At 30.6% G+C, this 26,944-nt stretch overlaps 1 protein-coding gene across 2 annotated transcripts; it reads right to left on the bottom strand.

Moving 5' to 3' along the window:
• Window positions 1–1,927: 1,927 nt before the first annotated feature.
• Window positions 1,928–26,621, bottom strand: LOC127979736 (H-2 class I histocompatibility antigen, Q9 alpha chain). Of its 2 annotated transcripts, none has more exons than XM_052585358.1 (8): window positions 26,454–26,621; window positions 23,881–24,141; window positions 5,378–5,653; window positions 3,349–3,648; window positions 3,022–3,117; window positions 2,918–2,935; window positions 2,745–2,803; window positions 1,928–2,654 (listed from the first exon to the last, which is right to left on the bottom strand). In XM_052585358.1, the coding sequence occupies exons 1-8, from the start codon at window positions 26,503–26,505 to the stop codon at window positions 2,643–2,645; spliced, it is 1,074 nt and encodes a 357-aa protein (XP_052441318.1). In that variant the 5' UTR covers window positions 26,506–26,621; the 3' UTR covers window positions 1,928–2,642. The 2 variants fall into 2 exon arrangements, with proteins under 2 accessions (XP_052441318.1, XP_052441319.1); XM_052585359.1 differs by having other exon boundaries at window positions 2,749–2,803.
• Window positions 26,622–26,944: the final 323 nt, after the last annotated feature.

Raw genomic sequence — 26,944 nt, 5'->3', positions numbered from 1 at the left:
TTAATAGAGATCAAATTTGATCAATTCTTTAGGGTGAAGAGTGCCTATTAAAATTAATTTAAAGTTTTCTTATAGATGTGCAGTTTACATGATCCCATATAGAAATTGCTAAGTAATTTTTTGCTGAATAGACACATTTACATTTTCATGGTTTATGTGAGCATCTTCATTACACCTGCTATTCCACTGCAAGATTCTACCAATTACACTGCATCTGTGAATCAATTGTTTCTGACTCATATAATATCAACTTTCAGAGGGAATGGTGTAGTTAAAAAGTCCTTTAATTCTCATTCTACCATTTTCAAGTAATGGACTAATGGATGGACAACTAATGGATAAATATAGAATGAAAGACATTCCACATTTCTGAAATTTATTTTCTATTAAAGAATCATAACTTTTTGAAGGCAAACAATACACAAAAAACATGCTAATTATTTTAGGTTTACTAACCTCAAATAAAACTAAATATGTAGCTTTTATTGATATATTTATGTAAAAGTCTAATAACAGCATTATTATTATATATATATATATATATATATATATATATATATATATATATATATATATATATATATATATATATATATATATACTGTAGATAAATAATCTGAAACAATAAAGATGGAAAATTTAAAAAAGAAAAGCCTTAGTATTCCAGACAATAAATAAAATATCAAGTCTATATAATAAGTAAAGTCTATAAAATAAGTCTATATAATTTTTTATTTTATTTAGTAACCTAATTCCACAAAACATAAATTTTAGACCATTAAGGTTTATTTAAATGTTGCAATAGTAAACAACTTTATAGCTTTCCATGAATTATTAACAGAATTCCTGTGATTTATTTAATAATCTGCAATTACATCTAGAACAACAAAATACATAAAAAAATTATCTTCTTACACTGTTCTAGCCAGGTGGTTGCATTACTATAACGTCTTTAGTCCTTTTGTTTACAAAAGAAATAAATCCATTGAATTCTCACAAATCTTAATCAGTCAACCTTGCATATTATTCTTTCTTATTTTATCTGTCAATATGAAGAACTATAAAAATTCCAGTTTAAGTTATGAGATCACCACATATTTCTACATTTTTATATGAACTGTTCATAAATTACTGAAGAAAAAGTAAAATAAGAAGTAACAAAAGAGTATATGTTTAGCAGGGACACTAAGAAATCAGTCTCATACAGAAATTTTGTTTACCTTGTTCTTTTTCCTCGTGCAGAAAACAGCTTATAAATCAGAACACAGAATGATTTCTATAATGGTTGTATTTATGGGATAGGGGATATTATATACACTGTATGTATAAAAACCACTATGCAAAAGTAACACATGTAAACCTCATGTCTTTATATCTTTTCAGCTTTTCTTTTATTCATTCATTACATAAATCATAAATCTCGATTTAAGTTTCGAGAAGCACACCAAGCAATGTGTAAAGGAACAAGATATTAATCAAGTATTAATGTGCAACTTTAATTTTTATAGTACTTTGATACACTGATTTCCATATCCTTACTTTTGGATAATTTATACAACACTGGCTGCATGTTTATTTTGGAGCGCAGTCACACATGGTTGTTTAATGGCTGTAAAGTGGAGAAAAACCCTATTCACTTTTGTGTTCCCTACTTTAAGTATTTCAAAGTGATTTCTGCCTTGGAAAGTGAGACTAAATAACTGGCTGGAAAAACTAACACTTGTAAGCTGAAGTAGGCCGACCTTAATGTATGGTACTTTGCTTAACTAACTTCAGAATGCTCACAGGAACCTTTTTTTCACCTTTTTTAGTGTGCAGTACAAAGGGATTAAAGGATATATCACTTGCTTTTACTTAAATTAATTTTAATGCTGATCCTCACAATCAGGCTATCAACCAGCAATATATCGAAACATAAACACAGACATTGAGGAACTTTTTTTATTTAAATTTGGAATTTACATTTTCACATACAAATTGTTTAGTCACATACAACTGCTCATCAATCTTTTATATTTACCCCTCAGAATTAAAAGTAAAATTCATGTACAGCCAGCGATGCAAAGACTTCTTTTTATGTGATACAGCAAAATGGACTTAAATGTAAAAGCAAACAAATACATAAGAAATAGTTATAATTAACAGTTATAATTAAACTGTTAACAACCAATCACCAACTCTTACAATTAACTTATCACAGGATGTAAAAGAATAACAATAAGAAAAAAAAAAGGGAAGGAAAGCTGACAGAATTTAAATGATCTGTGAATTGGTGTTTTGTCATAGCTAAAGCTTCAGATTTAAGAAGCAGCACTGACAGATTCACCCACTAAACAATATTACAATCACATGTAGCTTTGTCATATATTTAAACCACTTAATGATGTACTACAGCATGTACTTTAGGAGGTTAAGAAAAAAGGTATGGTGAACTACTCCCTTATTAAGCCCATTGTGAAATAATATCTCTTCCAATTTTTTTTTAAATAACTATTAAGTTCTTTTGTGATTTTAACAGGATTATAGGATTCTATAAATAATCAGAAATAAACCAAAACCAGAAAATTTCTAATGAATTGATAAAAAAAAAAATATTATGCTGAAGAGATGCCACACTCCTAATCCTCATCCTCTGAACTCCTTCATGCTATTCTCTGTCAAATGAAAATTAAGTGATGAGACACAAAAACCTACAAAAACAGACATTATAACACTTTCCATTATAAGCATTTACAGAAACTCACATACTTGGCATTTACTTTATCCAGAGCTTGATCTGAATTTTCAGAGTCAGAATCTTTGGCTACAAGACAGAAGGAGTAACATTATAAGACATGTCTTCCTTTTGAACAGTTTCCTTGTGAAATTAAATTGATTTTATTCTATGTTAATCTGTTAGAAGACATGTAATACTTACTGCTTGCCCTCCCATAGCCTGCAGAGAAACAGAATGTGATTAATATTGACATATACCTGGTAAAACTTTGCTATATAAATAAAATTTAAAAAATGAACACTTACCATTGGACTTCCTCCAAAAAATGAGTCCAACTACGACAGCTAGGACAACAAAGCCCACAAGACAGCCCACAATGATTGCTATTTTATTGTCAGAACCTGTAAACAAATAGCATAACAATTAGACTTAGAAACAAACAAACCTGGAAATAAACACATAGAAATGCCCGTTATGACTGGATCACAGTCCTAGCTCTATTGTCAGTAAATTAAAGAGACCATTAGAAACTTTTTGATGTGCATTATTGGAAAAACCAAAATGGCATATGAAATATCACACTTAGAATATCTGATAACAAAAAAAATTTCATGTGACAAAAACACACACACCTGGGTTGGAGCGGATATCATCCACAGTGACAACAATGTTCTTCGCTGCTCCCACATGCTGAACCACACATCTGTAGTCATCTCTGTTGTTCTTCCACTCCTCTGGCTTCACTGAGAGAGTGACGGTCTTCTGGAAAGTCCCATCTACGTTTGGCAAAGTTGTGCCAACCTCCACATCCTCATGATGCTCCTCACCCTTTTTCTGCCAGGTCATCATTATGTTACTGGGGTAGAAACCAGTGGCTTGACACAAAACTGGAGAGGAAGAGTCCTTCTGCAGCAGGAACACCTCAGGTGCATCTGCAGAAAGATGACAGAAAGATCAAATTCCAAACATGAACGATTATTTTCTGATGAATATTAAAGCAAATTCAAATAATTGATCATTTTAATACTTTTGTAAAGCACAAATTAAATGAACATCTGTGATTACAAATGAGTGTTGTTAAGAAAATTTAACAAGAAACTGAAAAAGAGTAAAACTTATACTTTTAGATATGTAACTACTATTTTATGTAACTACTTTATTTTTAGGTCTCCTTTTAATTCATTATATGTACTTACTATATGGTTAGGGTTAGGATTAAGGTTTGGTTTAGGGTTACTTGCATGTAATTTTCCACAATTTATTGTTATTATAATAGTAAGTACATGTAATGTGTAACAAAGACACCTTAAAATAAAGTGTTACCATTTGTATTAGTCAAATTAAGTTGCTTTCAGGGTACTGGGTTGACACAACGAGCACTTTAGAGGAACAAAATAAAACATTCTGAGGATTACATTGTTTTTGCAGTTATACTTATAATAGTAGTTTTACAACTAAAATTAATATAATATTTACTCAATTCAAAGGATATTTTCATCAGCGTGTAACTAACTGTCCCCTAGTTCCACTATGGATGATGTTTCATGTACAGTCTGTTTGTATATATTAGGGGTGGCACGGTTCAACTTTTTCACGGTTCGGATTGTTTCACGGTTTTAGAGTCACGGTTTCGGTACAGTTCAGTATGTGCTATGTTTATGGAAAAACTATACTTAAAAAAATGTATTTAACTATGAGCAACAGCACAAATAAATACAATAGAGTAAAGATACAAATAAAATAATGGCATTAGTTTTTAGGTACAGAAATTGAATAAAGTAATCAAATGTAAAACAGCATTGTATATTGGAATATATAAATTAAAGATAATTCTTTATTAAAGTTCTAAAAGCTTTTTAATCAAGAGCAGTGAGAGATTTCTTTGTTGTTGCTGTTTCTATTAATATAAAGACTGTCACTTTAAGAGAATACACTGATACAGTGGCCTGCGTTCAGCCGGCTATGTCTGCTGTAGGATACTTACCAAGACGGGCATTTTTACATAATTTTTGTCTGAATTTGTCCATTTAAACACAATACTTCAGAGAGATCTTATATTTGCGCGCGTTCTGAGGCGCGGGTTTGCGCGCTTCTGATGAGCGCATGCACAAATCTTCTCACTGCGCGCGCGAGCTCGCGTCCTCTGCCTCTTAAATGTTTAAACTGACAAAGCTTAAATGAGTTTAGTTTAAATACATATTAACGTGTGGTGTTCAGGTCTCATCTGTGCGCGCGCGCTTTCAGCACCCGGATGATGACGGAATAAATTACTGCTCATATTCCAGCATAAAAGGCATTCACACTGAACAAGAGTGCATGGTCTGTCCACGTTTTTTTATGTCTGGGAATCCAGAATGCGCATGCATCAACAGAGACATATATTAGCTGAATTAGCTGTTTGTTTTACATGCTATTTATAGCAAACCATATTACAGATGCTTTGTCAGATTTAAGTTGAACCGCGGTCCCAGCTCGTGCCGAACCATTCTGATTTTATTCAGCGAAGCGTGCCACCCCTAGTAAATAATTTTTTTTCACATTGTCTGTTGATGTAGTCCTAATGATCAATAGCTCAATAGATTTAGCATAATGTAATGTTAATTTTTATGAATGACAAAAGGTCTCTCAAAAAGTGATGATTAAAACTACTGATATTCCTACCTTTTCTCTCCAGAGTGCTTTTGCCATAACCAACATACTTCTGCACCCACTCGATGCATGTGTTCTCCAGATATCCTTTCCAGTATTCTGCAAAAGCTCTATCAGCCTCCCATTTGTGTTTGGTAAAGACAGCTTCAGGACTAGCAGCGGTCCAGCTGAGGGTGCTCTTATCCAGACTGACGAAGTCCTCTCCATCATAACCATACTGGAAGTATCCTCGTTTGGTGCCATCATCATCCAGCTCACAGCCGTACATCAGCTGCCACGAGTGAACACCTGAGAGAAGAGAAACAACACAGATTATTATATCACTCACCATTCTTCAGTTCTTCTAATATAACCTTAAGACTTGATGATTGAGCAGAATATACTCCAATCTTCTTTTTCTACACAAACATCCACATAAGGATGAGAGCAAATATGATTATATCATGGACCTTGTTTGTACAAAAATATTCCAGCATTCAGGAGAAGTGAATAGATGAATATGAACACATATAAACATGAAACCTGTGTCTGTGTGAATATATCCTGAGTTCACAGCATCAATATATCTGACAGCTGAAGGTTATTCAGTAAACTCAACATGAGCTGTTCTTACATAAACTCTTGACAAACAGTGTTCAGTGTTACTGCTGATTAAACACATGACCACGAGACACATGTATGAGAGAACATCATTACAGACGTTACACTGATCTAAGATTTCTCTGAATGTGTGCTGTGTTCACACTGAGAAATCAACATCTGATGTCTGATATCTTTACAGCAGCACATTCCAGGACAATGATGGTGTTATTCGTTTCATTATTATTATTTCTGTTGATCTGTAAATAACTCCAGTCAGCAGTGAAGAGCAGAGCTGCTTTACTAACAGAAGATCACAATCCTCCTGAACAACCGCAGAACCAGCTCATTTATTATAAAAGAAGAACGAGATTAAAAAGATAAAGTATTTTTTTCTTCTTCAATAAAATCACTAATATATTTTAGTTTGATTATATTTTTTATGTTGTGTTTTGAGAGAAATTCATGGTACTAATGAATATTTATGCAATAAAAACGATCCATTTCCCCATCCAAAATAATAATAAAACATTATCTCTGCAAAAGAAGACCTAGATTAAAAAGATATTAAAAGACAAACTTTATGTTTCTTGAGAATCAGTGTGAAGTAATTTTAAATTTAAAACACCTGAAATTCATTTTTTTTTCAGTAATATAAAAGCAATACATTTTTGTTTGATAATATTTTGTCTTTTTTTTGTATTTTGAGAGAATTTCATGCTACTAATTAATATTTTACACAAGAATTTTGATCACTTTTTTACATTGAAAATTCTTTTTTTTCTTCTAATATTTTAATTTCATCTGAAGCATCTCTACTCACACATTTCTATTTTCAGTAAAATCAATGTAATATGTTTTTGTTCAATAATATTTTTTATTTAAAATTTGTAATTTTTTGAGAATTTGACGGTAATAATTAATATTTACACAATAATTATGATACGTTTTTCCCCATGGAAAATATTTATTATAATAAAGTTTTTAATATTTTCATCTCTAAATCATCTCTGTTCACACATTACACTTCTTCTTCTCTGTTTCTGAAGCAGAAGCAGGTCATTTCTCACAAAAGAAGAACGAGATTAAAAAGATATTAAGACAAACTTTATGTTTCTTGAGAATCAGTTTAAAAAGCCTGAAGTTTGAAGTAGTTTTAAATTTGAATCGCTTTTAAAAGCTTGAAGTTTGAACACCTGAAATGTAACTTTGGTTTATTTTCAGTAAAATCAATTTTATATATTTTTGTTTGATAATATTTTTTCTTTTTTCTTTTTGTGTTTAAATAGAATTTCATGGTACCAATGAATATTTATACAAGAATTATGATAAATTTATTTCCAATGGAAAAGAATACTTGTGTTTGTGTGTCCCATCAGGACTGTATTAAAGTCACTGAGTTTGTTTCTCTTCTGCTGAAGCAGTGAGTGTTTAATATTCAGATCATTTATTGTGGTCTGAATCGAGGCTGTAATCTTGATCATAACGTTCATGATTATAAACTAACGAGTGATTCAGCTCCAGCAGGATCTTATATTTATTTTACGATAATATATTGTCTTTTTTTCATTTGTATTTTGAGAGAATTTCATGGAAATGATAAATATTTACGCAAGAATAATGATCACTTTCTTTTCTAATATTGTCATCTCATCTGAAGCAACTCTGCTCACAGATTTTTATTTTACGTAAAATCAATGTAATATATTTTTGTTTGATAATATTTTATCCTGATGGTGCCTAAATAACACGGTAAATTACTGTTTCTGTGTTGTGTGTGTTTCAGGTTTGTGTGACTCAAATCAGTGTAAAGTTACTGAATAGTTGCTAAAAACATCATTCTGTCATGATAACTGCTCATTTAATTTAAAAAGAAATGTTGTCAGTAGTAGTATTGATTATGTGTAATATTTAGGATCAATTATTCTTCAAGCACTTAACGAATCATTAATGAATCAGTTCATGAACTGGATCCTTAAACTCTTGATGATTCCTGTCTCTACTCGTCTTTTATTTGACCGTCTAAACTGATCCAGATGTTTCTATACAAAGTTACGAATTAAATTTACGCACAAATCTGGAATATCTCATAAAACATTCGCGAATTAACTTCACGTTTTTTGAGAATCAGTTTTAAAAGCTTGAAGTTTGAACACATGAAATTTTAAGAAATTTTCTTTTCAGTAATATAAATGCAATACATTTTAGTTTGATAATATTTTTTCTATTTTAATTTAATATTTTTAGAGAATTTCATGCTTCTAATAAATATTTCACGCAAGAATTGTGATCACTTTTCACATCAAAAATTCTTTTTTTTTCTTCTAATATTTCAACGTCATCTGAAGCATCTCTACTCACACATTTTTATCTTCAGTAAAATCAATGTAATATGCTTTTGTTCAATAATATTTTTTATTTAAAATTGTACATTTTTAGAGAATTTGACGGTAATAATTAATATTTACACAATAATTATGATACGTTTTTCCCCATGGAAAATATTTATTATAATAAAAATTCTAATATTGTCATCTCATCTGAATCATCTCTGTTCACACATTTCTCTTCTTCTTCTCTGTTTCTGAAGCAGAAGCAGTTCATTTCTCACAAAAGAAGAACCAGATTAAAAAGAAATTAAAAGACAAACTTCACGTTTCTTGAGAATCAGTTTAAAAAGAGTGACGTTTGAAGTTGTTTTAAATTTGAATCACTTTTAAAAGCTTGACGTTTGAACACCTGAAATGTAATTAATTTTTTATTTTCACTCAAATCAGTGTAATACATTTTTGTTTGATAATATTTTATCTTTTTTAATTTGTATTTTGAGAGAATTTCTTGGTACTGATTAATATTCACGCAAGAATAATGATCACTTTTTTCCCAATGAAATTTTTTTTTCCCTAATATTGTCATCTCATCTGAAGCATCTCTGATCACACATTTTTATTTTAAATAAAATCAATGTAATATATTTTTGTTTGATAATATTTTTTCTTTTGAATTTTCTATTTTTAGAGAATTTCACTGTAATAATTAATATTTACGAAATAATAATCATACATTTTTCCACATCCAAAATAATTATAATAATAAAAATTCTAATATTCTGATCTCATCTAATGTTGGGTCCACACTAAAAGATTTTTTACATCTTATAAGATATGCGATAGACCACAAACATGAGGATAAAACATCCCAGATTTAACCGTTTTGCTCCTGTAGTGTGTGTGTGTCATGATGTGATAAAAACAGCACACCACACACAAACTGATCTTCATCCTGAGTCTCGACTGTGAACACAGGAAATCTCCTAAAATCTCGCGAGACTTCAGAATAAGCATCGCGACAAAACTAATGTTTCAGACGATGAGAGATGAGATCAGATCCAGTTAAGCGTCGTTTCGAAGCACATTGAGGAGTGTATTTGGGTGAAGTTGAGCACATATGTTTTTATTAAGCACATTTTTATAATTATGCGCATCTTGGTGTTTCCATCAAGCGTTTTTTAAAGCGATATTCAAACATTACATATAAAATTAGGTAGATGTAAACATATAAAGTAAATTTTTTTATAGTTTAACTGCTCCATTTTCATTACAAAATAACAATATACCAATCAAAGTTTATAAACAGTAGTATTTTGTTAATATATTGATATGAAATCGTTGGATATGACGTTGGATTGTGTAGCAATCTAATAATTAGTAATCGTCAGCTTTAAAGATGTTTTAGGTCAACAGACAAGTTACAGAGGAGGACAGAGGAATGATTAGTTGAAGCTTTAGTCTTAATAATTACTTGAGTAAAAGGAAAAGGTATGCAATGGGAAAGTAACAAGTTTATAATTAGTGTTCATGTCGTTTTTATACGTTTATAAACAACTGTTTTCAGATTAGTGAATGACGAGAGAAGCTCTTTAATAACGTTACTCATACCCGCAATTAAACATTTGAGCATATACAGGTGTAAGGTTATATATTTTGTTTTATATATATAGAGAGAGAGAGAGAAAGAAAGTGAGAGAGAACGTCTTTCTCTGCAGTTATCAGCAAATAATCGATTCAAACAAACTGAACCAAAAAAACATTATTAAATGCCTTAAAATGCTAAATAATGTTAAATAAGAGATGTGCTGCAAAGAAAACTATATTTGATGCAAGTTTTTAAAGTGGATGCTAAAAACACTGTTTTTACAAATTGCTTTTAGCATTAATCCATATTCTTTGTAAACTGTATGTTAACGTTTTTGCAGAAGTTTGTTCTTTGAAGAGTGCAGTGGGTTTCTGTGAAACAGAGCTCTGCTATTGGAGCATTATTAAACATGGAAGCTACACAAGAACCAATCAGATTCCTTGTCTTCACACGGACGCTTTGTGTTCTTTTAAATCCTGCAGAGTTCTAAAAGTGCATCTAAACAACAAATCACCGTGACAACGCCAAACAAACAAGTGGATCAAAACCAACAGCTTTATTTCATCGAAGAGCCCTGCACTGAATCCTTGTTTCACATCAACATCCGTAAAACAATGAAACGGTTCAGTGCAGGCTGCAATTCAGAAACCGTGTTCTCCTTTTTGCGCAGATTATTGCGCAGTTCAAGCGGATCACAAGCAGAAACCTCAAGCAGGAATTCTTCTCGTTTTCTGGAAGTTTTCGAATCGAAGCTGGAATTCAAAGCTCTTGGAGAATCTAAAGCAAATCAAGTCTGCAGTAAGTTTGTATTTTTTTACCAATAGTGCAAGTGCATTTGTCAAGTTTAAAGAGATGTGTCTTCACTGTTGATCCTGATGTTTCATGTATTATTGCTTCGAGACACTACAGACTTCTTCAAAACATGCTTTGTAAGTATTCTTCTAATTTAATATCTGTAAAAAGTGCTACAAGAAAGAAATCCCGATGTTTGTGTCAGCATTACGTCTATTCAAGAGATCTTATATAAAGTACACAGATAAATACAATGCAAGTAAAATATATACTTTGTTTTCCATCACATCTGATCAAATAAATCTTAAACGTGGATGAAACTGTTTCCAAACTATAAAAATCTCAAAGAATGGCGTCTTGAATTTTTTCCAATCCAACTTCTCGGCACAAAACGGTCTCTATTTAGCCCTTTCTCTCCTTTGTCCCGTGACAGTTTTAGCAACACCCCTTCTCCACCCTGTCACCTCACTCTCTCGTTTTGTTACAATCCTGTATAAATGTCATTGTCCTGATGAACACGAAGGAAGATATTTTACGTAATGTTTGAAAGCAAACCAATCATGGGATGGATGTAACTGTTTTACTAAAGACATGATGATCGCTGCCACGTCCCACTGAAGCCTGTTAAACATTGAAATGTTACTTCAAGAGCCGCACTTTAAGCAGTTCACATGTTTTAAAGGAACATGCACTTGTTTGCGTTGCGATATAATAATGTATTTTAATATGGCTTTACTTTCTTTCTTAGGACGGGGATCTAGTTGAACCTCACGTGTCGATGGGAATTGCCTTTGGAGGTCACTGATACAGCAATCATTTCGGAGGATGGTTTAGCAACGGATGGACTGGAGGACGTTCCCCGAGATGTGTTTGCTGGTAATAACAGAAATATTTAGTCTTGTGTCTCTTGTTGTAGTTTGTGTGTTGTGTCCAGGTTGATGGGTGACAGACTCCTTTACCCACAACACAAATGTCTGTGTAATCAGTTATCTCTGTGTGTTTAACACTCATCTGTTATTGTAGGGTTCAGTTATTGGTTGTTTTAATCACTCACCATCAACCCTTTTTTGTTTTAAACATGCTTTGAAGAAACTATTTTTGTACACTGTTACAATAAACTGAAAGTTTTGACAAACATTATAGTTAGTTTTGTGCTTTACTGGTTTTTGTTAGTTTAGCTTTACTGAAAAATGTGAGGCAATCGCTTTCCTTATATTTACAAGTGAACACTAATAATACGTTTCCTCAACTAATGCTTTTCAGTCACCAGTACTTTATTCTACTTGATAATTAAGTTTAGTTTACAAATACTATTTAGTTTTAGCAACTTAAAAGTAGTGCATTACTTTACTTATAAATTGAAGGCAATCGGTTTCCTCACTTTTTTAAGTTAACTCAACTTATTACATTTTAGAGTAAGATTATGATTATTTATAACACAATGAACACGTTGGATTTACTATTACAATGGATTATATTTCTCATAGTTCAGAAATGTTGTCAGTAGTTGTATTGATTATGTGTAATATTTAGGATCAATTATTCTTCAAGTACTTAACGAATCATTAATGAATCGGTTCATGAACTGGATCCTTAAAATCTTTATGATTCCTGTCTCTACTCGTCTTTTATTTGACCGTCTAAACTGATCCAGATGTTTCTATAAAGTGTTACGAATTAAACTAACGCACAAAACTAGAATATCAGATAAAACATTCACGAATAAAGCATCCAGCGAGCAGAAGAGAACAACATCATCACTTCACGTTTCTTGAGAATCAGTTTATAAAGAGTGAAGTTTGAAGTTGTTTTAAATTTGAATCGCTTTTAAAAGCTTGAAGTTTGAACACCTGAAATAAAAATATATATATATTTTCAATAATATAAATGCAATACATTTTAGTTTGATAATATTTTTTCTTTTTTAATTTCATATTTTGAGAGAATTTCATGCTACTAATGAATATTTCACGCAAGAGTTGTGATCACTTTTTTCACTTCGAAAATTCTTTTTTTTCTTCTAATATTTTAATCTCATCTGAAGCATCTCTACTCACACATCTTTATCTTCAGTAAAATCAATGTAATATGCTTTTGTTCAATAATATTTTTTATTTCAAATTTTAAATTTGTAGAGAATTTGACGGTAATAATTAATATTTTTCAAAATAATTATTATGCGTTTTTCCCCATGGAAAATATTAATTATAATAAAAGTTTGAAAATTTCATCTCTAAAGCATCTCTGTTCACAAATTTCACTTCAGAATCAGTTCATTTCTTAAAAAAGAAGAAGGAGATTAAAAAGATATTAAAAGACAAACTTCATGTTTCTTGAGAATCAGTTTAAAAAGAGTGAAGTTTGAAGTAGTTTTAAATTTGAATCACTTTTAAAAGCTTGAAGTTTGAACACCTGAAATGTAATTAATTTTTTATTTTCAGTAAAATCAGTGTAATACATTTTTGTTTGATAATATTTTTTGTTTTTTAATTTGTATTTTGAGAGTATTTCTTGGTACTGATTAATATTTATGCAAGAATAATGATCACTTTTTCCCCATCGAAAAAAAATAAATAAAAATAAAAAATCCTAACATTGTCATCTCATCTGAAGCATCTCTAATCACACATTTTTATTTTAAGTAAAATTAATGTAATATATTTTTGTTTGATAATATTTGGGCTTTTGAATTTTATATTTGTAGAGAATTTGACGGTAATAATTAATATTTACGCAATAATAATGATAGATTTTTCCACATCGAAAATAATTATAATAATAAAATTTCTAATATTTTCATCTCTAAATCATCTCTGTTCACACATTTCTCTTCTTCTTCTCTGTTTCTGAAGCAGAACCAGTTCATTTATTACTAAAGAAGAAATAGATTAAAAAAGATACTAAAAGACAAACTTTTTGTTTCTTGAGAATCAGTTTAAAGAGTGAAGTCTGAAGTCGTTTTAAATTTAAATCACTTTTAAAAGCGTGAAGTTTGAACACCTGAAATTTTATTTAAAAAAAATTCAGTAATATAAATGCAATACATTTTAGTTTGATAATATTTTTTCTTTTTTAATTTTGTATTTTGAGAGAATTTCATGCTACTAATTAATATGTTACTCAAGAATTGTGATCACTTTTTTCACATCGAAAATTCTTTCTTTCTTCTAATATTTTAATCTCATCTGAAGCATCTCCACTCACACATCTTTATCTTCAGTAAAATCAGTGTAATAAGCTTTTGTTCAATAATATTTTTTTAATTAAAATGTTTAGTTTTTAGAGAATTTGACAGTAATAATTAATCCAAACCAACAGCTTTATTTCATCGAAGAGCCCTGCACTGAATCCTTGTTTCACATCAACATCCGTAAAACAATGAAACGGTTCAGTGCAGACTGCAATTCAGAAACCGTGTTCTCCTTTTTGCGCAGATTATTGCGCAGTTCAAGCGGATCACAAGCAGAAACCTCAAGCAGGAATTCTTCTCGTTTTCTGGAAGTTTTCGAATCGAAGCTGGAATTCAAAGCTCTTGGAGAATCTAAAGCAAATCAAGTCTGCAGTAAGTTTGTATTTTTTTACCAATAGTGCAAGTGCATTTGTCAAGTTTAAAGAGATGTGTCTTCACTGTTGATCCTGATGTTTCATGTATTATTGCTTCGAGACACTACACACTTCTTCAAAACATGCTTTGTAAGTATTCTTCTAATTTAATATCTGTAAAAAGTGCTACAAGAAAGAAATCCCGATGTTTGTGTCGGCATTACGTCTATTCAAGAGATCTTATATAAAGTACACAGATAAATACAATGCAAGTAAAATATATACTTTGTTTTCCATCACATCTGATCAAATAAATCTTAAACGTGGATGAAACTGTTTCCAAACTATAAAAATCTCAAAGAATGGCGTCTTGAATTTTTTCCAATCCAACTTCTCGGCACAAAACGGTCTCTATTTAGCCATTTCTCTCCTTTGTCCCGTGACAGTTTTAGCAACACCCCTTCTCCACCCTTTCACCTCACTCTCTCGTTTTGTTACAATCCTGTAGAAATGTCATTGTCCTGATGAACACGAAGGAAGATATTTTAGGTAATGTTTGAAAGCAAACCAATCATGGGATGGATGTAACTGTTTTACTAAAGACATGATGATCGCTGCCACGTCCCACTGAAGCCTGTTAAACATTGAAATGTTACTTCAAGAGCCGCACTTTAAGCAGTTCACATGTTTTACAGGAACATGCACTTGTTTGCGTTGCGATATAATAATGTATTTTAATATGGCTTTACTTTCTTTCTTAGGACGGGGATCTAGTTGAACCTCACGTGTCGATGGGAATTGCCTTTGGAGGTCACTGATACAGCAATCATTTCGGAGGATGTTTTAGCAACGGATGGACTGGAGGACGTTCCCCGAGATGTGTTTGCTGGTAATAACAGAAATATTTAGTCTTGTGTCTCTTGTTGTAGTTTGTGTGTTGTGTCCAGGTTGATGGGTGACAGACTCCTTTACCCACAACACAAATGTCTGTGTAATCAGTTATCTCTGTGTGTTTTAACACTCATCTGTTATTGTAGGGTTCAATTATTGGTTGTTTTAATCACTCACCATCAACCCTTTTTTGTTTTAAACATGCTTTGAAGAAACTATTTTTGTACACTGTTACAATAAACTGAAAGTTTTGACAAACATTATAGTTAGTTTTGTGCTTTACTGGTTTTTGTTAGTTTAGCTTTACTGAAAAATGTGAGGCAATCGCTTTCCTTATATTTACAAGTGAAGTGAACACTAATAATACGTTTCCTCAACTAATGCTTTTCAGTCACCAGTACTTTATTCTACTTTATAATTAAGTTTAGTTTACAAATACTATTTAGTTTTAGCAACTTAAAAGTAGTGCATTACTTTACTTATAAATTGAAGGCAATCGGTTTCCTCACTTTTTTAAGTTAACTCAACTTATTACATTTTAGAGTAAGATTATGATTATTTATAACACAATGAACACGTTGGATTTACTATTACAATGGATTATATTTCTCATAGTTCAGAAATGTTGTCAGTAGTTGTATTGATTATGTGTAATATTTAGGATCAATTATTCTTCAAGTACTTAACGAATCATTAATGAATCGGTTCATGAACTGGATCCTTAAAATCTTTATGATTCCTGTCTCTACTCGTCTTTTATTTGACCGTCTAAACTGATCCAGATGTTTCTATAAAGTGTTACGAATTAAACTAACGCACAAAACTAGAATATCAGATAAAACATCTGTGAATAAAGCATCCAGCGAGCAGAAGAGAACAACATCATCACTTCACGTTTCTTGAGAATCAGTTTATAAAGAGTGAAGTTTGAAGTTGTTTTAAATTTGAATCGCTTTTAAAAGCTTGAAGTTTGAACACCTGAAATAAAAATATATATATATTTTCAATAATATAAATGCAATACATTTTAGTTTGATAATATTTTTTCTTTTTTAATTTCATATTTTGAGAGAATTTCATGCTACTAATGAATATTTCACGCAAGAATTGTGATCACTTTTTTCACTTCGAAAATTCTTTTTTTTCTTCTAATATTTTAATCTCATCTGAAGCATCTCTACTCACACATCTTTATCTTCAGTAAAATCAATGTAATATGCTTTTGTTCAATAATATTTTTTATTTCAAATTTTAAATTTGTAGAGAATTTGACGGTAATAATTAATATTTTTCAAAATAATTATTATGCGTTTTTCCCCATGGAAAATATTAATTATAATAAAAGTTTGAAAATTTCATCTCTAAAGCATCTCTGTTCACAAATTTCACTTCAGAATCAGTTCATTTCTTAAAAAAGAAGAAGGAGATTAAAAAGATATTAAAAGACAAACTTCATGTTTCTTGAGAATCAGTTTAAAAAGAGTGAAGTTTGAAGTAGTTTTAAATTTGAATCACTTTTAAAAGCTTGAAGTTTGAACACCTGAAATGTAATTAATTTTTTATTTTCAGTAAAATCAGTGTAATACATTTTTGTTTGATAATATTTTTTGTTTTTTAATTTGTATTTTGAGAGTATTTCTTGGTACTGATTAATATTTATGCAAGAATAATGATCACTTTTTCCCCATCGAAAAAAAATAAATAAAAATAAAAAATCCTAACATTGTCATCTCATCTGAAGCATCTCTAATCACACATTTTTATTTTAAGTAAAATTAATGTAATATATTTTTGTTTGATAATATTTGGGCTTTTGAATTTTATATTTGTAGAGAATTTGACGGTAATAATTAATATTTACGCAATAATAATGATAGATTTTTCCACATCGAAAATAATTATAATAATAAAATTTCTAATATTTTCATCTCTAAATCATCTCTGTTCACACATTTCTCTTCTTCTTCTCTGTTTCTGAAGCAGAACCAGTTCATTTATTACTAAAGAAGAAATAGATTAAAAAAGATACTAAAAGACAAACTTTTTGTTTCTTGAGAATCAGTTTAAAGAGTGAAGTCTGAAGTCGTTTTAAATTTAAATCACTTTTAAAAGCGTGAAGTTTGAACACCTGAAATTTTATTTAAAAAAAATTCAGTAATATAAATGCAATACATTTTAGTTTGATAATATTTTTTCTTTTTTAATTTTGTATTTTGAGAGAATTTCATGCTACTAATTAATATGTTACTCAAGAATTGTGATCACTTTTTTCACATCGAAAATTCTTTCTTTCTTCTAATATTTTAATCTCATCTGAAGCATCTCCACTCACACATCTTTATCTTCAGTAAAATCAGTGTAATAAGCTTTTGTTCAATAATATTTTTTTAATTAAAATGTTTAGTTTTTAGAGAATTTGACAGTAATAATTAATCCAAACCAACAGCTTTATTTCATCGAAGAGCCCTGCACTGAATCCTTGTTTCACATCAACATGCGTAAAACAACGAAACGGTTCAGTGCAGACTGCAATTCAGAAACCGTGTTCTCCTTTTTGCGCAGATTATTGCGCAGTTCAAGCGGATCACAAGCAGAAACCTCAAGCAGGAATTCTTCTCGTTTTCTGGAAGTTTTCGAATCGAAGCTGGAATTCAAAGCTCTCGGAGAATCTAAAGCAAATCAAGTCTGCAGTAAGTTTGTATTTTTTTACCAATAGTGCAAGTGCATTTGTCAAGTTTAAAGAGATGTGTCTTCACTGTTGATCCTGATGTTTCATGTATTATTGCTTCGAGACACTACACACTTCTTCAAAACATGCTTTGTAAGTATTCTTCTAATTTAATATCTGTAAAAAGTGCTACAAGAAAGAAGTCCCGATGTTTGTGTCGGCATTACGTCTATTCAAGAGATCTTATATAAAGTACACAGATAAATACAATGCAAGTAAAATATATACTTTGTTTTCCATCACATCTGATCAAATAAATCTTAAACGTGGATGAAACTGTTTCCAAACTATAAAAATCTCAAAGAATGGCGTCTTGAATTTTTTCCAATCCAACTTCTCGGCACAAAACGGTCTCTATTTAGCCATTTCTCTCCTTTGTCCCGTGACAGTTTTAGCAACACCCCTTCTCCACCCTTTCACCTCACTCTCTCGTTTTGTTACAATCCTGTATAAATGTCATTGTCCTGATGAACACGAAGGAAGATATTTTACGTAATGTTTGAAAGCAAACCAATCATGGGATGGATGTAACTGTTTTACTAAAGACATGATGATCGCTGCCACGTCCCACTGAAGCCTGTTAAACATTGAAATGTTACTTCAAGAGCCGCACTTTAAGCAGTTCACATGTTTTAAAGGAACATGCACTTGTTTGCGTTGCGATATAATAATGTATTTTAATATGGCTTTACTTTCTTTCTTAGGACGGGGATCTAGTTGAACCTCACGTGTCGATGGGAATTGCCTTTGGAGGTCACTGATACAGCAATCATTTCGGAGGATGGTTTAGCAACGGATGGACTGGAGGACGTTCCCCGAGATGTGTTTGCTGGTAATAACAGAAATATTTAGTCTTGTGTCTCTTGTTGTAGTTTGTGTGTTGTGTCCAGGTTGATGGGTGACAGACTCCTTTACCCACAACACAAATGTCTGTGTAATCAGTTATCTCTGTGTGTTTTAACACTCATCTGTTATTGTAGGGTTCAATTATTGGTTGTTTTAATCACTCACCATCAACCCTTTTTTGTTTTAAACATGCTTTGAAGAAACTATTTTTGTACACTGTTACAATAAACTGAAAGTTTTGACAAACATTATAGTTAGTTTTGTGCTTTACTGGTTTTTGTTAGTTTAGCTTTACTGAAAAATGTGAGGCAATCTCTTTCCTTATATTTACAAGTGAACACTAATAATACGTTTCCTCAACTAATGCTTTTCAGTCACCAGTACTTTATTCTACTTTATAATTAAGTTTAGTTTACAAATACTATTTAGTTTTAGCAACTTAAAAGTAGTGCATTACTTTACTTATAAATTGAAGGCAATCGGTTTCCTCACTTTTTTAAGTTAACTCAACTTATTACATTTTAGAGTAAGATTATGATTATTTATAACACAATGAACACGTTGGATTTACTATTACAATGGATTATATTTCTCATAGTTCAGAAATGTTGTCAGTAGTTGTATTGATTATGTGTAATATTTAGGATCAATTATTCTTCAAGTACTTAACGAATCATTAATGAATCGGTTCATGAACTGGATCCTTAAACTCTTGATGATTCCTGTCTCTACTCGTCTTTTATTTGACGTCTAAACTGATCCAGATGTTTCTATAAAGTGTTACGAATTAAAATTACGCACAAAACTAGAATATCTCATAAAACATCTGTGAATAAAGCATCCAGCGAGCAGAAGAGAACAACATCATCACTTCACGTTTCTTGAGAATCAGTTTATAAAGTGTGAAGTTTGAAGTTGTTTTAAATGCGAATCGTTTTAAAAGCTTGAAGTTTAAACACCTGAAATTTAATTATTTTTTATTTTCAGTAATATCAATATAATACATTTTTGTTTGATAATATTTTTTCTTTTTTAATTTCATATATTGAGAGTATTTCATGGTACTAATGAATATTTCACGCAAGAATTGTGATCACTTTTTTCACATCAAAAATTCTTTTTTTTCTTCTAATATTTTAATCTCATCTGAAGCATCTCTACTCACACTTACACTGATTTTTCATCTTCAGTAAAATCAGTGTAATATGCTTTTGTTCAATAATATTTTTTATTTAAAATTTTTCATTTTTAGAGAATTTGACGGTAATAATTAATATTTACACAATAATTATGATACATTTTCCCCATTGAAAATATTTATTATAATAAAAATTCTAATATTCTGATCTCATCTGAATCATCTCTGTTCACACATTTCTCTTCTTCTCTGTTTCTGAAGCAGAAGCAGGTAATTTCTCACAAAAGAAGAACGAGATTAAAAATATCATCAAGACAAACTTTATGTTTCTTGAGAATCAGTTTAAAAAGAGTGAAGTTTGAAGTAGTTTTAAATTTGAATCACTTTTAAAAGCTTGAAGTTTTATTAAACACTTGAAATGTAATTAATTTTTTATTTTCAGTCAAATCAATGTAAAATATTTTTGTTTGGTAATATTTTTTCTTTTTTCTTTTTGTGTTTTAATAGGATTTCATGGTACCGATGAATATTTATACAATAATTATGATCAATTTATTTCCAACCGAAAAGAATACTTTAAGCACATTAAGGAGTTTATTTTGGTAAAAGTGTTTATATCGTAGTTTATGCTCATGTTTTCATACGTATAAGACATTTCTCTGACTTAGTTGAGCGCATATGTTTTTATTATGCACACTTTTATAATTTCTATGCACCCCAGTAACCATCTCTTCACTTTGCTGTTATCTGGTTAGTGCTTCTGTAGCCTGATGATAAAAACCCAGAGACTCAGGAGGAGTTTCTTCCTCAGGACATCAGGCTCCTAAACTCTAAACCAGTCTCTTAATATCTTCATGTCTTCACTTCATGTTCACTTCATCAGTAAGATCTTCATCATTCACTACAGTGTCACCTGTTTGCTCTTCTACATCCCTGGGTATCTTAATATTTAAGACTACATTTTACTTTCATGCACATTATTTCCGTTCTATATTTAATTCTACAATATACATCTTTTTTTGTGTTTTATTCTTATATTTTTATTTTTATTGTTTAATTTTTTTTTCATTTTTTCATAGCTATATTTATGTATATTTTCAGCTGTGTTGTATTGTTAATAATTGCACTGTCCATGGAGCGGACCTGACTCACATTTCACTGCTGGTTATAGATGCTCTTTATAACTGAATCTTGAATCTGAATCTTGGTGTTTCCATCCAGCGTTTTTTTATGCGATATTCCAAAAATTCATATAAAAATCAGTGGATGGAAACATATAAAGCACAGTTTTCTGGTCAGCAGAGAGAACATATATAAAATGAATAATATAACATTTTAAATAATAATAAAAGATGATAATATGTTTGTGGCGGTGGAGGTCTGCGACGGAGAGAGAAGAGACGAGCGGTGGTAAGTGGTTCAAGTGAGAAACACGTAACACCTGCTTCTCGTTTTAATGATTAACGTGGGGAAACGCTATTTAAGCTGCCCGAGGATCGTTGTTTTAGGATTTTGTTTTTGTGTTTAAGAAATAATAAATCTTCCTCGAGCCTCAGTACACCGACCCTGGTCTCCTTCCTTCACCCCGAAGAGAACGTGAACTGTGTTACAATGTTCATCTCATCTAAATCATCTCTGTTAACACATTTCTCTTCTTCTTCTCTGTTTCTGAAGCAGAAGCAGTTCATTTCTCACAAAAGAAGAACCAGATTAAAAAGATATTAAAAGACAAACTTTGTTTCTTGAGAATCAGTTTAAAAAGAGTGAAGTTTGAAGTTGTTTTAAATTTGAATCACTTTTAAAAGCTTGAAGTTGAACACCTGAAGTGTAATTAATTTTTTATTTTCAGTAAAATCAGTGTAATACATTTTTGTTCAATAATTTTTTTTCTTTTTTTAATTTGTATTTTGAGAGAATTTCTTGGTACTGATTAATATTTATGCAAGAATAATGATCACTTTTTTCCCAATGAAAAAAATACATTTTTTTTCCTAATATTTTCATCTCATCTGAAGCATCTCTGATCACACATTTTTATTTGAAGTAAAATCAATGTAATATATTTTTGTTTGATAATATTTTTTTCTTTTGAATTTTGTAATTTTAGAGAATTTCACGGTAATTATTAATATTTACGAAATAATAATCATACATTTTTCCCCATCGAAGATAATTATAATAATAAAAATTCTAATATTCTGCTCTCATCTAATGCTGGGTACACACCAAAAGATTTTTTACATCTTATAAGATTCTCAAAATGTGATAGACCACAAACATGAGGATAAAACATCCCAGATTTAAGCGTTTTGCTCCTGTAGTGTGTGTGTGTCATGATGTGATAAAGACAGCACAACACACACAAACAGATCTTCATCCAGATTCTCGACTGTGAACACAGGAAATCTCCTAAAATCTCGCGAGACTTCAGAATAAGCATCGCGGACGCATTTGTGCTGCGTCATGACTGCTTCAGTCTTCCATCATCTCTCTTTCTGATCGGATATTGTTTCGTTTCACGAGGATTTCTGATTGTAAATATTAAACATGTTGAATGATTGGTGATCGAGGCGGCTCTGACGTTCTTCTGATCAGGTTCAGACACTTTTAACACTCCTCACACCGAGAGAAGATCTGATCACATAATCTGGAGAAACTTCAGGATAATCGGGACAGAGCTGGGATTGATGGAAGGGAAATCAGCCCTAAATCTGCTCGATTATCTTTTGGTGTGTATCCAGCAGAAATCATCTCTGTTCACACTTTTCTCTTCTTCTTCTTCTCTGTTTCTGAAGCAGAAGCAGTTCATTTCTTACAAAAGAAGAACCAGATTAAAAAGAAATTAAAAGACAAACTTCACGTTTCTTGAGAATCAGTTTAAAAAGCCTGACGTCGTTTTAAATTTAAATCACTTTTAAAAGCTCGACATTTGAACACCTGAAATGTAAAAAATTTTTCATTTTCTGTAAAATAAATGTAATATATTTTTGTTTGATAATATATTTTCTCTTTTAATTTGTATTTTTAGAGAATTTCATGGAACTAATAAATATTTACGCAAGAATAATGATCACTTTTTCTCTCATCTGAAGCATCTCTGCTCACAGATTTTTATTTTACGTAAAATTAATGTAATATATTTTTGTTTGATAATTAATATATATATATGTATATATATATTTATATTTTCAGATAATTTCATGGTACTAATTAATATTTATGCTATAATAATAATTATTTTACCGTTGAAAATAACAATAAAAATTTTTAATATTTTCATCTGATCTAAATCATCTCTGTTCACACATTTCACTTCTCTGTTTCTGAAGCAGAAGCAGTTCATTTCTTACAAAATTAAAAATATTATCAAGACAAACTTCATGTTTCTTGAGAATCAGTTTAAAAAGAGTGAAGTCTGAAGTCGTTTTAAATTTGAATCGCTTTTAAATCTTGAAGTTTAAACACCTGAAAAGTAACTTTGGTTTATTGTCAGTAAAATCAATGTAATTTTTGTTTTTATTTTGTATTTTGAGAGTATTACATTGTACTAATTAATATTTATGCAATAATTATGACACATTTTTATGAAATATGAAAATAATATTTTCCTAATATTTTGATCTCATCTCAAGCATCTCTGTTCACACACTGAACTGTTTCTCTTCTGTTTCTCTGTTTTCAGCCAAAATTGAAACACAATGTTTGAGTCATAAATATATAAATATATAATATAAATATGACTAAATTGTAAAAGTGTCCCAGTGTGAAATATTAAAAATATCACTCCCTTACTGTACAATAAAAAAGACAAAAGTGAACATTTCTGTCCTTGTTTCTGTGGATATTAGTGTTTATTTAACAAACACATCTTTATTACTGATAAAATAAAATATAAAATAAAAGAGATTGTAAATAGTCACTGTACTCCTAACATAATATCATTAGTGTATATCTATATAAAAGTAAATGTAAAATAATCAAAATCTCTGGAGGTTTGTGCAGGTCACTGTGTGAAGAGATATTTCACTGTAAATTTAAACTAATGTCTTTATCTGTGAGTGAGGAGGTTTGTTACTAGTTTACCTGTCGTCTGGTTGAAGCGTTTCATTACGTTCTGAATGCTGACTTTGAAGCTCTGATGTGCGCCAGTGAAAGTCTGAGTCTCTCTGTCCCAGTAATCTGCTCCTACATTCTGTCTCATCCACTCTGTCTTCGGCACAGTTCTCTTTGTGTTGCTGTCAAAGTATGTAAAGGGCCCTTCATCTACCAGACCGACCGCAGTGAACTCTGGGAAGTCATTGAGTGCAGACACACCAGTGTAGAAATATCTCAGAGAGTGTTTTCCTGAAGAGAGACACAAACAGAGAGACGTTCAGTCATCATCTTCACATAGAGCACACTTTAAGAGTTACATCAACACTGAAATTCACAAATAGCTGTATTAAAATAATTTATGCCATAAGAGGTGAAAACAGTTACCTATATTACAATATTTAAATGAATCAACAAAAAAAACTACACCCTGATGTAGAAAAAGACTGTGGCTTTAGTTGTTTATTGTCCGTGTTTATTATGTTCATATTCATGATCTTCTTCATTTGCTACAAATGTTACACACAACAGTGATCTGTATTTAACAGGAATGTGTTATTGTTATTATCATATTATTTATTAGTGCAACAGATTCAGTCATGTGAAATAAATAAAATGTAATACGTCAGATTAGTGTGAAATATGACGTAATAAAATTGTGTTTATCCTGCTGTTCATTCAGCTTTAATCACACACACACTTTCTCTCTCATACACACACACACAGGATCACAGATCAGTGATTGATTATTGATTATTGATCTGTAGATTAATATCTGTCTGTCGTCTGATGATTATCTTCTTCATCTCTTCCAGTCCTAGTTTAACGAGTCTGAACGATGACTGAACACTTGTATAACACACACTTCTCGTCTTTATTATCATCTCATGGTAAATCTCTCGTTGTATTTAATAAAAGCATCTGCCAAATATCAATGTAGATATGACAAGAAGCCGTTTACATTTATATTCATTCTCAGGATATGAACTCTAGATATCAACAATTCAATTTTTACAAGTTAAAATGTTAATTCTTGATATCAACAATGACCATCACTCACAGAAACTGAATTCTTGATTTTATTCAATTACATTTCTACTGGTAAAAATATTATTCTTGACATCAGGATTTTATATCCTGGGAATGCCAATAGATAAGCTATTTACACTTTTATTCATTCTCAGGATATAAATTATTGAAATCAAGAATTCATTGTCACTAGTTGAAATGTTAAATCTTAATATTTGTAATTATATTTCAACATGTTACATTTGTTATTTCTGATATCTTAAAATGTATTTCTGATATCAACAAATAGGAGAGTAATTTCTGATATCTAAAATGACTTTTGTTACTAGTAAAAATCACATTCATGAAATCAGAAATTAACAGACACTAGTGAAAATTTAATTATTGATTTCAAGAACAGACATCTGTACTAATCATGTGATAACTGATATAAAGAAATAAAGGTTTTTACTAGTAAGAATTGTATTTCTGATATGTGAAATAGTAAAAAATCAATTATTTGATATCAACAATTAAATTGTAATGGCAGCCTGTGACATTTAATAAATGACAATTCAATTACAGATATCAAGAACTATATTTTTACTAGCTGAAATGTAATTCCTGATATCAATAATTAGACTTTTAACTAGTGTAAACTGAATTGTTGATATCAAGAATTCATAACCCATGAAGAAATTAAAGTCATGCTTGCCATAATGTCAATGTTTCGTGTTATTGTATCTCCATCTAGTGGTCAAAACAAAACACTGCCGTCAAAATTCCCTAAACCTGCGCCAAACTGTTTTTGTTTTCTTTTCTTCCCCGTTCTATGGGTCTTATGAAAAAAATAATTTAGATTTTTATTTTGTTGTGATGGGCCTGGTAAAACACATGACAAGACAATCAGAAAGCTATGAGGTTTATTCCTAATTAATATTAGACTAAAACAAGTAGCGCGTCATCAGTCTCCGGGCGGAACAACGCTTCTCAGGTCAGAAACGAAACTGATGTGATGCAGCGAACTAGTGCTCTAGAATATGGTTTAAGTTTTCAAACTCAAACCAATAAATATATTTGTTAGATACAAACGCTATAGGCTATAGCCTAGGCTATGTATTTATTTATTTTATTACACGCGCATTTTTTATAATACACCGCAATACTCCGCATTATTTTAGGCTATTATTTAATATTGTTTAGTATTAACTATTATTATTGTTATTAGTAGTAGTAGTATGGTTAAGTCAGTTTTTCTGAGCAAAGAATAATGTAATAAAAATATAACATGAATTGGATACGTTTATATGATCTTTAGAATATTAAAACATAAAAAAATACGAAACACGTTAAAAATCACGTCTCTGATAAAGTGTTACTAACACGAATCTTTGACTAAAATGGACTATATAGGTCTGTTTCAATATAACAAAATAACTTTTAAAAAGCAGTCATAAAACAAATGGTAAATTATAGTTTATTAATAATAATTTGTTATAATAATAATAATAATAATAATAATAATAATAATAATAATAATAATAATAATCACTCACCAGCCGAGGCAAGATGAGCTCCGAGGAGCAAAAGCACTACATGCTGCATCATTTCTTTTGCCTGAGAAACAATTCCTTTCCGATAATCCTTCTAGAAAATGTAATTAAAATAAGTGATCCAGACACTTCGGCTGTCGATGTTGAACTGGTGATATGTTTCTGAGCCTCGCGCCTGATAAATAGTCTCTGAAATTCTAGCCAATAGCTTTTCTTGGCAAGTCTGACGTCACGAGTCACTATGAGTTATTTCCTTCACTAGGCTGATCATGAAAGTAAAAGACAAAATAGTAATTAAATGAACATGGAATCATGTGAGACATGTGCCTGTGTTAGAAAAGAAATTTTTTGTTTTCATCTTACACTGATGGAATCACTGAAATGCTTGAAAAATCAACTTTGTGATTTACTGTATGGTTGTATTAATAATAAACAATCATATAAATCTTACACTGTAGTTGTTGACAAATATTTGTAATTTCTGAGGATGTCTC

The sequence above is a fragment of the Carassius gibelio genome, chromosome B19 (genome assembly GCF_023724105.1).
Source record: "Carassius gibelio isolate Cgi1373 ecotype wild population from Czech Republic chromosome B19, carGib1.2-hapl.c, whole genome shotgun sequence".
Taxonomy (NCBI): Eukaryota; Metazoa; Chordata; class Actinopteri; order Cypriniformes; family Cyprinidae; genus Carassius; species Carassius gibelio.
The sequence above is the reverse complement of the archived record's forward strand: the minus strand, read 5'-3'. Positions and strand labels throughout refer to the sequence as shown.